Source organism: Notamacropus eugenii, chromosome 3 (assembly GCF_028372415.1).
Source record: "Notamacropus eugenii isolate mMacEug1 chromosome 3, mMacEug1.pri_v2, whole genome shotgun sequence".
NCBI lineage: Eukaryota > Metazoa > Chordata > Mammalia > Diprotodontia > Macropodidae > Notamacropus > Notamacropus eugenii.
In genome coordinates, this window is record NC_092874.1 from 286,492,310 (window position 1) to 286,504,960 (window position 12,651).

A 12,651-nucleotide genomic window follows, 5' to 3' on the forward strand; every position below is an offset into this window, starting at 1 on the left:
CACTGCTAACAATCCTAAAGATTTCCAAACATCTTCATCCATTTCCAGTGTTGGCATAAAAAGAAAAACACGAGAGCCCAGGGAATTTTTTTTCCAATCCTTAAAGTAGTGTCACATAGCCCAAAGGAAGCCAAAGTGATCAGTGATTGAGTAGCTCTCCTCCCTAACTGCTGAAGGAAGGGCTTCTCTGAAGCTGAGCCCTCTTGGTTATCTTAGTGACATGTAAAGCTTCGCTCTATAACCTGACTTGGTTGACCTATAGAATTTGTTTGATGAAGTTCTTTTCTTGATGAGATGTTAATTTTTTTTGCTTTCTTTTTTTAATTTTAAATTTTTATTTATTATTTTGTTTTTCCTCAATTACATGTAAAAACAATTTTTAACATTAGTTTTTAAAACTTGTAAGTTCCAAATTCTCTCCCTTCCTCTCTCCCCACCCCACCCTCACTGAGAAAGCTAGCAATTTGATAAAGGTTATACATGTGTAGTCATGCAAAACATTTCCATAACAGTCATGTTGTGAAAGAAAACATAGACCAAAAAAAAAACCTAAAGGAAAATACAGTAAAAAAAAATCCCCTTCAATCTGCATTCAGACACCCTCAGTTGTTTGTCTAGGTTGGATAGCATTTTTCATCATAAGTCCTTCAGAGTTGTCTGAAAACAGCTAAGTCGTTCCCAGCTGATCATCTTACACTAGTGTTGCTTTGCACACAGTACTTGTCACTTTGCATCAACCCAGGAAGCTTTTCCAGGTTTTTCTGAAAGCGTTCTGCTCATCATAAAGTCCATTTCTTCATGGAATGTATGAGATTATGACTCTGTTTAACTCAGATTGTTCAAATTTTATGACATTGAAGGAAGTATGGAATTATGGGTCTATATCCCATAACTTTTATTGAGATTACAATGTGCAAAAGATTATTTCTCTGTAACTGACATAATTTTGCCTTATTAGAGACCTAATCAGGGTTCGAGTATTCTCTGAGGCCTGAAACTATGTTTGAGTATAATAACAAAGCCTAGGTTTTTAACCTTTATGATTTCTGCATTGTAGTATGAATGCACATGTACACATATATATATATATACACATACATATATATGTCACATATACATACACACATTATATATTTGATAGCAGTTACCTACCACATGAACTCAGAGAGGAGATATTTTTTTCCTTAAAGTCACAAAGATCTGAATTCAAATCTGCCCTGGCACTCACTGGCTGTGTGGCCACGGGCAGGATACTTAACCCCTCCAGAAGACTTTATGATGGACAAGTTGCTTTATCAGCCTCCTGTTAAAGAGAAAACCACTTCTGTTGTTGACATCATTCTTGTGTTCCACCTTGTTTTTTCAGACCCTTTCTGGAAGAGACATCGAGTACCATCTCTCCAATGCCAGCACTTTATTTTATGATGATCTGGCCAATGGCACCACCCTACGGACCCAGCTTGGCAGCCAGCTGCTCATTACCTACAGACAGGACCCACTTCACATGGTAAGAAAAGAAAGACATTTATAAAGTTCTTTCTTGATAGGCACCTTCTAAGGGAGGCCATTCAAGTGTCATGATTCCTCTTTTTAAGAGGAACAAACTCAGAGAGGTTAAGTGACTTCAGTCAATCTGCATGCATTTATTAAGTACTTCTGATGTTCTTGGCACCGCTCTAGGAGGGAGATAGTCCCTGCCTTCAAGAAGCGATAATATATACAACATAAACTCATTTGAGGAGAAAAACAAGGCCAACATATTTCCCTTCCCCTTTTCTTAGAATGAAACCAGATTTGTTGATGGACAAGCTATCCTCCAGTGGGATATTTTTGCTTCCAATGGAATAATCCACATAATTTCAGGGCCTTTGAAAGCACCTCCTGCACCAACTGTAAGTATTTGTTTTTACCTTGCTATGAGGTCCATTCTCTGTGAAACTACTCTTCTCCTAAAGTCATTTCCCCCCATTCTTCTGCTCTGAAAAAGACCGACTCTCTTTGAAAAGTACTAGATTTGGGGGGCAGCCATGTCACAGAGTAGATAGGGCACTGACCCTGGAGTCAGGAGGACTCAAGTTCAAATCTGACCGCAGACATTTACTGACTGTGTGACCTTGGGTAAGTCACTTAACCCCGATTACTAAAAAAAGAGAAAAGAACTACATTTGTCATAAAAGAAGGTTTTATTGGTGGACTCCAATTGGGTTGGAAGTAGGCATGATGTGAGCATAGGAAAGAGCATCAATAAAATATTCTACAAAAGGACTGGATTGATAATCAGAACACCTGAGTTCAAATCTCAGTTATGACACTTACCAGCTTAACCCTTTGTGGTCTCAGTGTTCCCAAGACATGCCTATTCCTTTGATGCTTCAAGAAATAAGAATTCACATTAGATAATTCTCAAAGGTTGGCACAACTCTTTACATTTTGATCCTCACAGTATTTCCTGTGAGGTAAATGCTCTTAGTATCCCATATATACCCACAGTCACACAACCAGGAAGTGTCAAAGGTGGGATTTGAACTCAGATCTTCCTGATTCCAGTCCCAGCCCTCCATCCATCATGGTAGGCTGCCTCTATGGAAAGCCCAACACCAGTTCCCTAAGGGGCATGAGAGTCATACCATCTCTCCACAGCATTTGTTGTTGTTCAGTTGTTTCAGTTGTGTCTGACTCTTCCTGACCTCATTTGGTATTTTCTTGGCAAAGGTATTAGAGTACTTTGCCATTTCTTTCTCTAGCTTATTTAGTGTGACTTTCCCAGGGTCATAGAATTAGTATCTGAGGTTGGATTTGAACTCGGGTCTTCCTGACTTCATGCCCAGTGCTCCACTGTGTCACTGAGGTGTTCAAAATCAAAAGCTGGGATCAAAATAACCCCAAGCAGAAGGCCTTTCACAGCACTAAGATCCCTCAGATCACAGAGTTCCAGTATGGAGAATGACAGCCCCCCTGCTCAGACATACTCTTTTTTTAAATAATTGTTTTTACATGCAATTGGGAAAAAAAATCAAATGTCAACAGTTTTTTAAAATTATGAGTTCCAAATTCTTTCCCTCTCCCCTCCCAGAAATGGTAAGCAATTTGATATAGGTTATACATGTGCAATCATGCAGAACATATTTCCATAACAGTCATGTTATGAAAGAAAACACAGACCAAAAGAAAGTGAAAAATAGTATGCTTCAATATGCATTTAGACTCCCTTACATCTTGCTCTGGGAAGCATTTTTCATCATGTCCTTCAGAATTGTCTTGATTCATTGTATTGCTGAGAATAGCCAAGTCATTCGTCACTCATCATTGTTACAATGTTGCTGTTATTATGTTACAATGCCCTCCTGGTTCTGCTCCTTTCACTTTGCATCAGTTCATGTAACACATACCCCTTTCACGCTCAGGTTTCTACTCATGTTGGTTTGGGAGCAGGAGCGTTCTTCACCATCATCCTAGTCATTGGGGCCATTGCGTTAGCTGGGTATTCTTACTTCAGGATAAATCGGAGAACAATTGGCTTCCAGCATTTTGAGGTAAGAAAGTAAAAAATGGGTGAGGGGGAAGCTCTCTGTGGCTACCTTAATGGAGACATGAGCCAACCTCTAGGTCTTGACTGCCACCATTAGCTTGAGAAAAGTGGTGGTGGCAACGTTGTGCTTGGTGTACCGGTCAAGAGTGGGGAGCATCTTGAAGGTTCATGGCACCTCTTACTCCTTGGTCATGCTACTCTGGTCCTATCAAGTACACAGTGCCACCCCTAAATCACATTCCATGCTCAGAGAGGTTTCACTTGCTTTTATCCTCATCTGTAAAATGAGGCCACAGGTCTCTGAACAATATTGACGCTATGAGCACAACGAAGGGCATTTAGCACTCACCCCTAATCATGTTCTTGTCTCTTAAAATTGGCATCAGAACGTGTGATTTCACCAAGATGAAAGAGCAATCTCATGGAAAAGCCAATATTGTCTAGAGTCAAGTCCACTTAGGATAGTCCATAGTCCAGGTTAACCCTTGGAAAGGTGCAGACAAAGTTGCCATCACAGGCAGCTTCTTTCTAGAGTGGAGCTCTTAAACAAGCAAGAAGAGGGGGCTGTTGCCCTCTAATTAGGGACACTGTAGAGAGATAGCATCCTTGGGTTTATGTATGTATGTATATACATGTGTGAATGTGTATACACACACACATACAGACAATAGTGAGAATCTTATCAGCCAAAGCCCTTGGAAAGTCTAGCTTTAGAGTCAGGGGATTTGGTTCAAATTCTGACTCTGTTACTACTCCCCATTACTGTGGACAAGCCTGGGCCTCAGTTTCCTCTTCTGTAAAATTAAGGGGTTGGAATAGATGTACTCTAGGAATCCTATGAAATTCCTGGCCACACATTTTTTTCAGTTGTTCCCATCCTATAATCTACACACCCAACTACCCATATATCTGAATTCTAAGAACACCTTATTTAGTTTCTAAATTGGAGAGCATCACCTTAACAGAGTTGCTCACAGTACCAGGGGAAGGCCCAGCACTCCATCTATTCTGCTTTTGAGTAAGTAGTGTAACCCTAGACAAGTTACTTAAGGTCTGTAATGAATCTTCCATTTTATAAAAGAAGACAATAACATCCCACCTTGGTCTCTGAGGTCCTCCTCAGTTCTAAATTTATGAGCCTATAAAGACACTGGGCACTGATATGTCCCAGCTACACCATAACACAACCAGTTAGCATTGGTCTGGTCATACCTCTCAGTGTCTGAGAGAAGGAAGCATCCGCCTGACAAAGGGAAATTCCCCAGGTTATAGTCCCTTTGTAACTAGATAATTCACGTGCTAGACCATTTGCCTCAAATTCAGCTTCCCAACAGTTGTCATTCAGGAGAGGTGCTTCTGCTGAATCTGCCCCTGGCTCAGTGTTGAGGGGTCCATTCTTTTTTTTTTTTTCTTTTCTTTTTCTCTCTCTTTTTTTAATTAATTAATTTATTTATTTAACATTCATTTTAACAAAATTTTGGGTTCCAAATTTTCTACCCTTTTATCCCCTCCCCCCCCCAAACACCAAGCATTCTAATTGCCCCTATCACCAATCTGCTCTCTCTTCTATCATCCCTCTCTGCCCTTGTCTCCATCTTCTCTTTTGTCCTGTAGGGCCAGATAACTTTCTATACCCCTTTACCTGTATTTCTTATTTCCTAGTGGCAAGAACATTACTTGACAGTTGTTCCTAACACTTTGAATTCCAACTTCTTTACTTCCCTCCCTCCCCACCCCTTCCCTTTGGAAGGCAAGCAATTAAATATAGGCCAAATCTGTGTAGTTTTGCAAATGACTTCCATAATAGTTGTGTTGTATAAGACTAACTATATTTCCCTCCATCCTATCCTGTCCCCCATTACTTCTATTCTCTTTTGATCCTGTCCCTCCCCATGAGTGTCGACCTCAAATTGCTCCCTCCTCCCCATGCCCTCCCTTCCATCATCCCCCCCAACCCTGCTTATCCCCTTATCCCCCACTTTCCTGTATTGTAAGATAGGTTTTCATACCAAAATGAGTGTGCATTTTATTCCTTCCTTTAGTGGAATGTGATGAGAGTAAACTTCATGTTTTTCTCTCACCTCCTGAGGGGTCCATTCTTTTGCCTCCTGTGGGCCTGCCCAGAACGAGTTATTAGCAGTATGGTTACCAGCAGCTGTCATTCAGGATTTGAGATACAACATGTGAAGGCCAGTGGCCAAACTGGGGGTCTGAGTCAGCTGGTGACTCACCATGGAAAAAAGGCATTGATAAGGCATTCAAGTCAGTAATCCCCATATTTTTCTTTGTTAAACAAAATGGCAAGGGACCAATATTTTGCTGCTCATTTATTGACCAATCATGACAATCCAAATTACCTGCAAAGGTTTGAGATGCACTTGTGTGTTCACTGGGGAGATAATGTCAAAAGAATAGGGGAGAAAAAACCATAGTGGAGACACTGAACTGAAACCCATTTCTAGAGTCATCAGTAAAATCTGGGGATGGCAGCTACTGTGTTGGTTGGGGGATCACCGAGTTAGGGAGTTTTAAGTGTACAAAGCAAACCAGGTGTTGGATCTAGAGTGAGGAAGATCTGAGTTCAAATCTGGCCTCAGACACTTCCTAGCTGTGTGACCTTGAATAAGTTACTTAGCCTCTATTTACCTCAGTTTCGTCATCTGTAAATTGGGAATAATAACAGCACTTACTTCTCAGGGTGAGACATTTGTAAAGCACTTACCACAGTATCTCGCACATAATAAGTGCTTTAGAAATATATAAGTATTTATAAATTTTTTTATATTACATAAATATTATTATTTTCCAAACTAAGTCACCAATATGGATTGCCCCCAAAAGCAAAGAGTAACTAATCTGCTTAAGGAGAGTCAAACTGACCTAAGTAGGAAATTTGTTGATGATGAGTTGTTTCAGTTTTGGCCCTATTTGGGGTTTTCCTGGCAAAGAAATTGGAGTAGTTTGCCATTTCCTTCTACAGCTCATTTTACAGATGAGGAAACTGATGCAAACAGGGTAAAGTGACTTACCTAGGGTCACACACCCAGCCAGTGAGCATCTGAGGCCAGATTTGAATTCAGGAAGATGTCTTCCTGACTCCAGGCCTGGTACTCTAACCACTGCACCACCAAATTTATAGAGTAGATCAAAGATGCTGTGCTGATAGGTAGAAGAACTGGGCCTGTAAAAGATAGGGAGACTCAGTCTTTAAAAAAAAGAAAACAAACCTTACTCCCAGTAAATCCTCAGGCAAGTCACTTAACCCCTCTAGGTCTCAATTTCCTCATCTGTAAAATAAGAGGTTTGGATGAGACAGGCTCTGAGGTCCAGCTCAGGTTCTATGACCCCTGAAGCCTGATTCTCCTGATCTGCTTTCTCAGGGGCCCTGGTACAGTGGGTCCTATTCCTACTGCCCTCCACTAGGTAGCTTTCTATCCCACCATCTCCTTCCCCTCTTATCCCCAGGGCATAACCAATTTCCCATTACAGATATGCCAAGAGCTGAAATTTTAAAGCCTGTGCTGTGGTTTCTACAAAAGAAAATTGGGTTTCCATGATGTTCTCCCAGTTTCCATCAAATCTCCATCCACAGAGATAAGCTTATTTCTAGAAAAACCATTTTCTTCACAGCCAAACCTTTAACAATCCAGGTTGGTAATAGCCAAAGGAATTGGGTATGACCACTCTCTCCCTTTGTACTGAACTTTCCACAAAGCTGGAACTAGGACCTTGTGACCAGAGCTTTGCCTTAGGGCACAGAACTTGAGAGGGTGGCAAAAACTTAGACCACAGGAGGCACCATCCAACCTGCTCCTCCTCAGGGAGCAGCCTCTACAGCAGCAGCCTATCAGTGTCCCCTGGTCTCTATCTCCCCATCACTTACTGGTTTCAGGATCACCCAGAGACAAACAGTTGACTTGAAGGTACTTTTAGTGTTATTGGTTGGAGGCACGATTTCTTATCACTACTCCAGGATATGAAAAATTGGTAGTTTCAGCTGTATTCTCTCTGTCTTTGAGGCCCTCAGATGGAAGGAACCCCATGGCTTCAAAGCAGCAGGAGGTCCTTTAGCATCCAGAAATGAGAGAATCTGCATCTTAAAAAGCCCTTGCTTCACCCCATGGGGCAGCTGCTGGATGGCCCTTTCATCTCTCCCTCTGTTCTTTACTTTAATTGGGAAGTAGAAAGGAGGCCCACCATGGCCCACTTTGGTGATGATCCCAAAGCACAGATGTCTCATTCCCTGCCTCCCTAAGGAGCCTGGCCCTAACTGTGTATGCCCATGTGTGTTCTACGCAGCCAGAAGAGGATATAGATGTCACAGCTCTTGGCAAACAGCCATCCTCGAATATCTCCAACCCCATGTATGACAGCACAACCACACAGCCTCCAGAACCCACCTATGACCCTTTTTCGGTGAGTTGGCATCTTCCAAGGTACCTAGTACAAGCCAGGCCATTTGATATCCTCTGGTGGAATCCAAAAGCTAAGCACTTCGTGGGAGAATGCTCGTTTCTCCCCATTCCTGGAGCAGTATTTAGAACTCTCCACACAACATCACAGCCTCTCATTAGGTCAGCAAAGCATTCAGCCTGCCAGGGGTAATGTAAAAAGAATGACAAGATGCTGTGACTCAAGAACTGTGTGACTGAGCTGCCTGCCAGATAAGAGGGCATGAGCCGCCTCTCACGTCGTCGTGTGACCTTGAAGAAGGAGTCCCTTCCTCTTTCTAACACTCAGACAGAGGGGCTGGGTTGGTGGGATTTCATTAATATAGAGCATGCGCAGACCAGGGAATCCCTTCTGCCAGTGCTAGGAGGCACCCAATCTACAGCTTAAGTCTTAGAGAGTGACCCAGAACCCTGCCAGCTTAAATAACCTACCCAAGGCCATGCATCAGTATGGGTCAGAGGTAAGATCTGAACCTAGGTCTTTCTCACAAAGCTCCCTGTGCTTTAATTTAGAGCCAGAAAGGACTTCAAACATCATCTAGTAAAACCTACTCACTTACAGATGTGGAAACTGAGGCCCAGAGTGTTTTAAGTGAAGCTATGCCTACAAGTAACCTAGCTGGAGCCCAAAACCACATCTGGTTCCACATTACACATACTTTCTTTGCCTTAAAATTGTTTTTCAATTTCAATTGATTTTATCAGGTTTTATTATCCATTTTATCAACTGATTTTATCAATTCAAATATCAATTGAAATGATCAATTCTCTCTGCCCATCCCACATAGAGTAAGTGTAAGTACGTGTAAGACTAGTTGGACACCAATGAGTCTCTGGTCCTTTCCAGCTCTAACTTTCTTTAAAATATTGGAGAAAATGCAACTGAAATTCCAACTAGTAAGGTATGCCTCTGGTTTCACATTAATTCCTTACATAACCCTGGGTCATCTCCAGTCATCCTGATGAATATCTGGGCACTGGATTCAAATGGCTCTGGAGGATAAGCGAGTCTGAGGACCTGCACAGCCCTCCCTCACTCAAACAAAATCAAGTGCAAGTCATGTCATCATTTCTCTGGTGGCACGGTCTTCGGTAAGGAAGGACGAACACACAATTACTTAGATATCGATGGTTGAAATCATCCTGTACAGAAGTCAGCATCCTTGGGCACCTAAGACAATTATAAATAACTCATGTTTATAGTTTCAGAGCAGGGCAGCTGAGTGTGCAGTGGATAGAGTGCCAGGCCTGGAGTCAGGAAGACCTGAGTTCAAATCCAGCCTGAGACATTGACCCTGGGCAAGTCACTTAATCCTGTTTGCCTCAGTTTCCTTATCTGTAAAATGAGCTGGAGAAGGAAATGATCAACTACTCCAATACCTTTGCCAAGAAAACTCCAAATGGGATCACAGAGTCAGTAACAATTGAAGAACATGTTTATAGTTTCAGAGCCTCACTGTGGTATAACAGAAAGAACAGCAGCTTCAAGTCCCACCTCTGACACTTAGTAGCTGTGTGGCCTTGGGCAAGTCACTTAATTTTTCAGCACCACACCCCCCTGGAACTCTCCAAGATTTAGATTGTTGAGCAGGTGTCTAATAGCACTGGTAGAGATGGTCTCCTCTTTCCCAATACCCATGACATTACAAATCTTAACAGCAACCAAAAAAGGGACAGTCCCTCAGAACAACTTGCACAACCAGTAAAGGAGAGAAGGAGACTCCAATCCTCTAGCCACAAAACTCAATTCCTTTTCTTGTTAAGGGCTCCACACTGTACCTTCTCAAATGTCCTCCTTTCTCTGTCCTTCTCCCCAACCTCTGCCATAGCCAGCAGATTGAGCAGTGAAGGACTGGTAATTACTGAGTGGTGAGATTGGAAGCCAGATTGCAAGGGATTAAAAACAGTAAGGGAAACACAGAATGCCAATCCAGTTAGCTGACAGTGAAAGATGTTATTGCCTTTTGTCAGAGAGGATAGTGTGGAAATGCGGAACGAGGCACAGATTGCAAGCCATGGCCAATGAGTTGACTTATTTTCCTTAACTATATATATATATATATATATAAAATGGAGACTTAGTAACTCAGCTGTAACTGAATAACCTGGTTGTTACGAGAAAGCATTTTGTCAAAGTTTGGAGAAGCTGTATACTTAACAATGATATAAAAATTGTACACATCAACCATTTTTTTTAAATAAAGGAGAGAGACAAAATAACAGCTCAAGAGAATGACTGAGTCAAAAGAGAGACTTCCCAGAAGGAAAAGTCTCTAAAGAGGATCAGATTGTAACTTATGGATGAGAATGCCACAAGCTGTGGACTCAGTCTGATTTGGGAACTAACCCTAAAAGATCCGATTTTCATGACTGCCCATACTCTGGGAAAATCTCCAAAGATGACCTAAGTCTAGCTTATGCCTTGTGGCTGTTCAGTCATTTTCAGTCATGCCCAACTCGTTGTGACCCCATTTGGGATTTTCTTGGCAAAGATCCTAGAGTGGTTCATGTTTCATTCTCCAGCTCATTTTATAAATGAGGAAACTGAGGTGAACAGGATTAAGTGACTTACTCAGCTAGCTCATGCCTGGCTTTCCCCAAATGTGGTTAACAGGGTCCTAAGCAGGGACCCCTAAACAGGGTCCATAAAAGTAAAAGACCAAAGATATGTATTTGATGTTACCTTTAGTGCTGGCACCGGGCTAAGCCACAGGAGATTCAGAGAGTAGTACAAAGAACTCGCAGGGAGCCCATTTGCAGACAGAGAAATCTAGCCCCCAAAAGAAGGTATTTAAAAGCTTCCAGATTCATGTGAAAGAACCCCAGGCGATGAAACTTCACAGCTCTTATATAAAACAGCCAGAGCTGGGAACCATATCTCCTACAGAAGTGGCACTCACTGCTTCTAAAGGCCCAGACACAAAATGGAACACATGGTACCTTAGAACACACAGCTCAGTTTCAAAGATATTAAAGAAGTCTGAACCCCACATGTCCACACATGGGCTTCTTCCTATTTCTAAGTTAGTTGTAATATTTCCTTCTGTGAAAAAAAGAAAAAAAGGCCTGAGAGGGAAACTTAGAACAGTTAAATATAGAAAGTCAGAGCAGGAGGGGCCTTAGCATAATCAAGCTAGTCAATAGCTTAGAGCACAGAGGATTAGAAGCAAGGTCTAGAATCTCCAAATAGGGAGGGTTCTGCTTTACAAGAGAACATTCCAGGCAGGAGGGACCTGAGAACAGACAATGTTATAGCTGGCAAGGACCCCTTAGAATGTAAGAATGTGGACCGTTGGAGGTGGGAAAAACATTGGAGATCATCCTTTCTAACCCATTCATTTTACAGATTAGGAAAGAGGTCAAGTCACTTGCCTGAGGTCACCAGATAATAAATGGCAGAAGAGGGACATGAAACCAGATCTCCTAACATTTCTTCTACCTGCCTCTCTAAGAAACTGATTTATCTTTAAAAGCCTCTGCTAATTATAAAAGCTAATGTAGTAGTTTAAGATAATAATAGCTCATTAGATCCTTACCACCACCCTATGAGGTAGATATTACTTAATTACACCCATTTTCCAGATGAGGAAACCAACTGAAAGAGGTATGTGACTTGCCCAGAATTATACAACTTATAAGTACCTGAAGTAGGGGTTCTAACTCAGATCGGACTCTACTCCCTGTATCAAATACCTACCTCTGTTTACCTTACGATACAAACCTGGCCCCCAACCCTGCAAAGTGTGTCTAATCATCTTCAGATTGCAGTTCCTGCCCTTGTAAAATGGCTTCCAAATTGTATGACTTCAGGAGAGAGTTTGCGAACCTTTTTTTAGACAAGCAGGGTTTGTGACAGAAGAAAGCCATTATGACTAGAATATAAGCTTTGTAGATTCCAGCTCTGTGGGTGAGTCACGTACCCTGTTCAATGTGCCCGCAGGGACTGCTAATGGATTCTCAGCCCAAGACACACTTTTCATAAATTACAGTCAGATATGAACAAACACACTCGTATATGGGGGAAGAGGAGATTTCCATCTTGGAATTATTTCTGGCAAAAAAAAGAAAGAATGAGAGATTGTTATCCTAGAGAAATGAAAACCTGGTAGGCTGATTTATTCAACACCAAATCTCTATTACAGGAATCGGATGAACAGCAGCTTGTGACTGGCGGTACCCAAGACCTTTAAGAGGACCAGGAGCTGCAAGGAGCAGTTGTGAAACCCTCCCCACTTTGGGGCTTACAGAGTAGCCCACAACCAGCCAATGTCAACTGTGAATACTTAGGGCCAGCCAAGTTTCTGAAATGTTGAAGTGGAAAACACTCCAATGTCATACCTCATTGCTTTTTTCTGGGGCTTTTTTGTTTCCACCCGGGGCGGGTGTGGGATGGGGATGGCGGGCAGAGAAACATGCATTTCCTCCTACACTACATTTCAGCCCAATGGGAACATTAACCATTTCCCTGAACTCACTCGTTGCCTGGAATGATAAAAAGCTAACATTAACATAACTCTTTAAGGATTCCAAAGTCCTTTATACACATTATCTCATTTTGTCCTCAAGATGACCCTGGGAGGTAGGTGCTATTATTATCATCATCCCCATTTTACAGATGAGGAAACTGAGTCAGACAGAGGTTAAGTGACTTGCCCAGGGTCACACAACTAG

The 12,651-nt window shown here is 42.0% G+C and overlaps 1 protein-coding gene across 3 annotated transcripts in view; it reads left to right on the forward strand.

Moving 5' to 3' along the window:
- The window catches only part of STAB2 (stabilin 2), a 162,866-nt gene extending 150,544 nt beyond the window's left edge, over positions 1 to 12,322 (forward strand). For 2 of the 3 annotated variants that reach the window (XM_072655757.1, XM_072655759.1), the window contains 5 exons: positions 1,367 to 1,507; positions 1,782 to 1,892; positions 3,405 to 3,533; positions 7,829 to 7,945; positions 12,123 to 12,322. In XM_072655757.1, the coding sequence (XP_072511858.1) occupies positions 1,367 to 1,507; positions 1,782 to 1,892; positions 3,405 to 3,533; positions 7,829 to 7,945; positions 12,123 to 12,170 (546 nt within the window). In that variant the 3' untranslated portion in view covers positions 12,171 to 12,322. The remainder of the gene's footprint in view (positions 1 to 1,366; positions 1,508 to 1,781; positions 1,893 to 3,404; positions 3,534 to 7,828; positions 7,946 to 12,122) is intronic. The other variant, XM_072655758.1, reaches the window with a different exon arrangement.
- Positions 12,323 to 12,651: the final 329 nt, after the last annotated feature.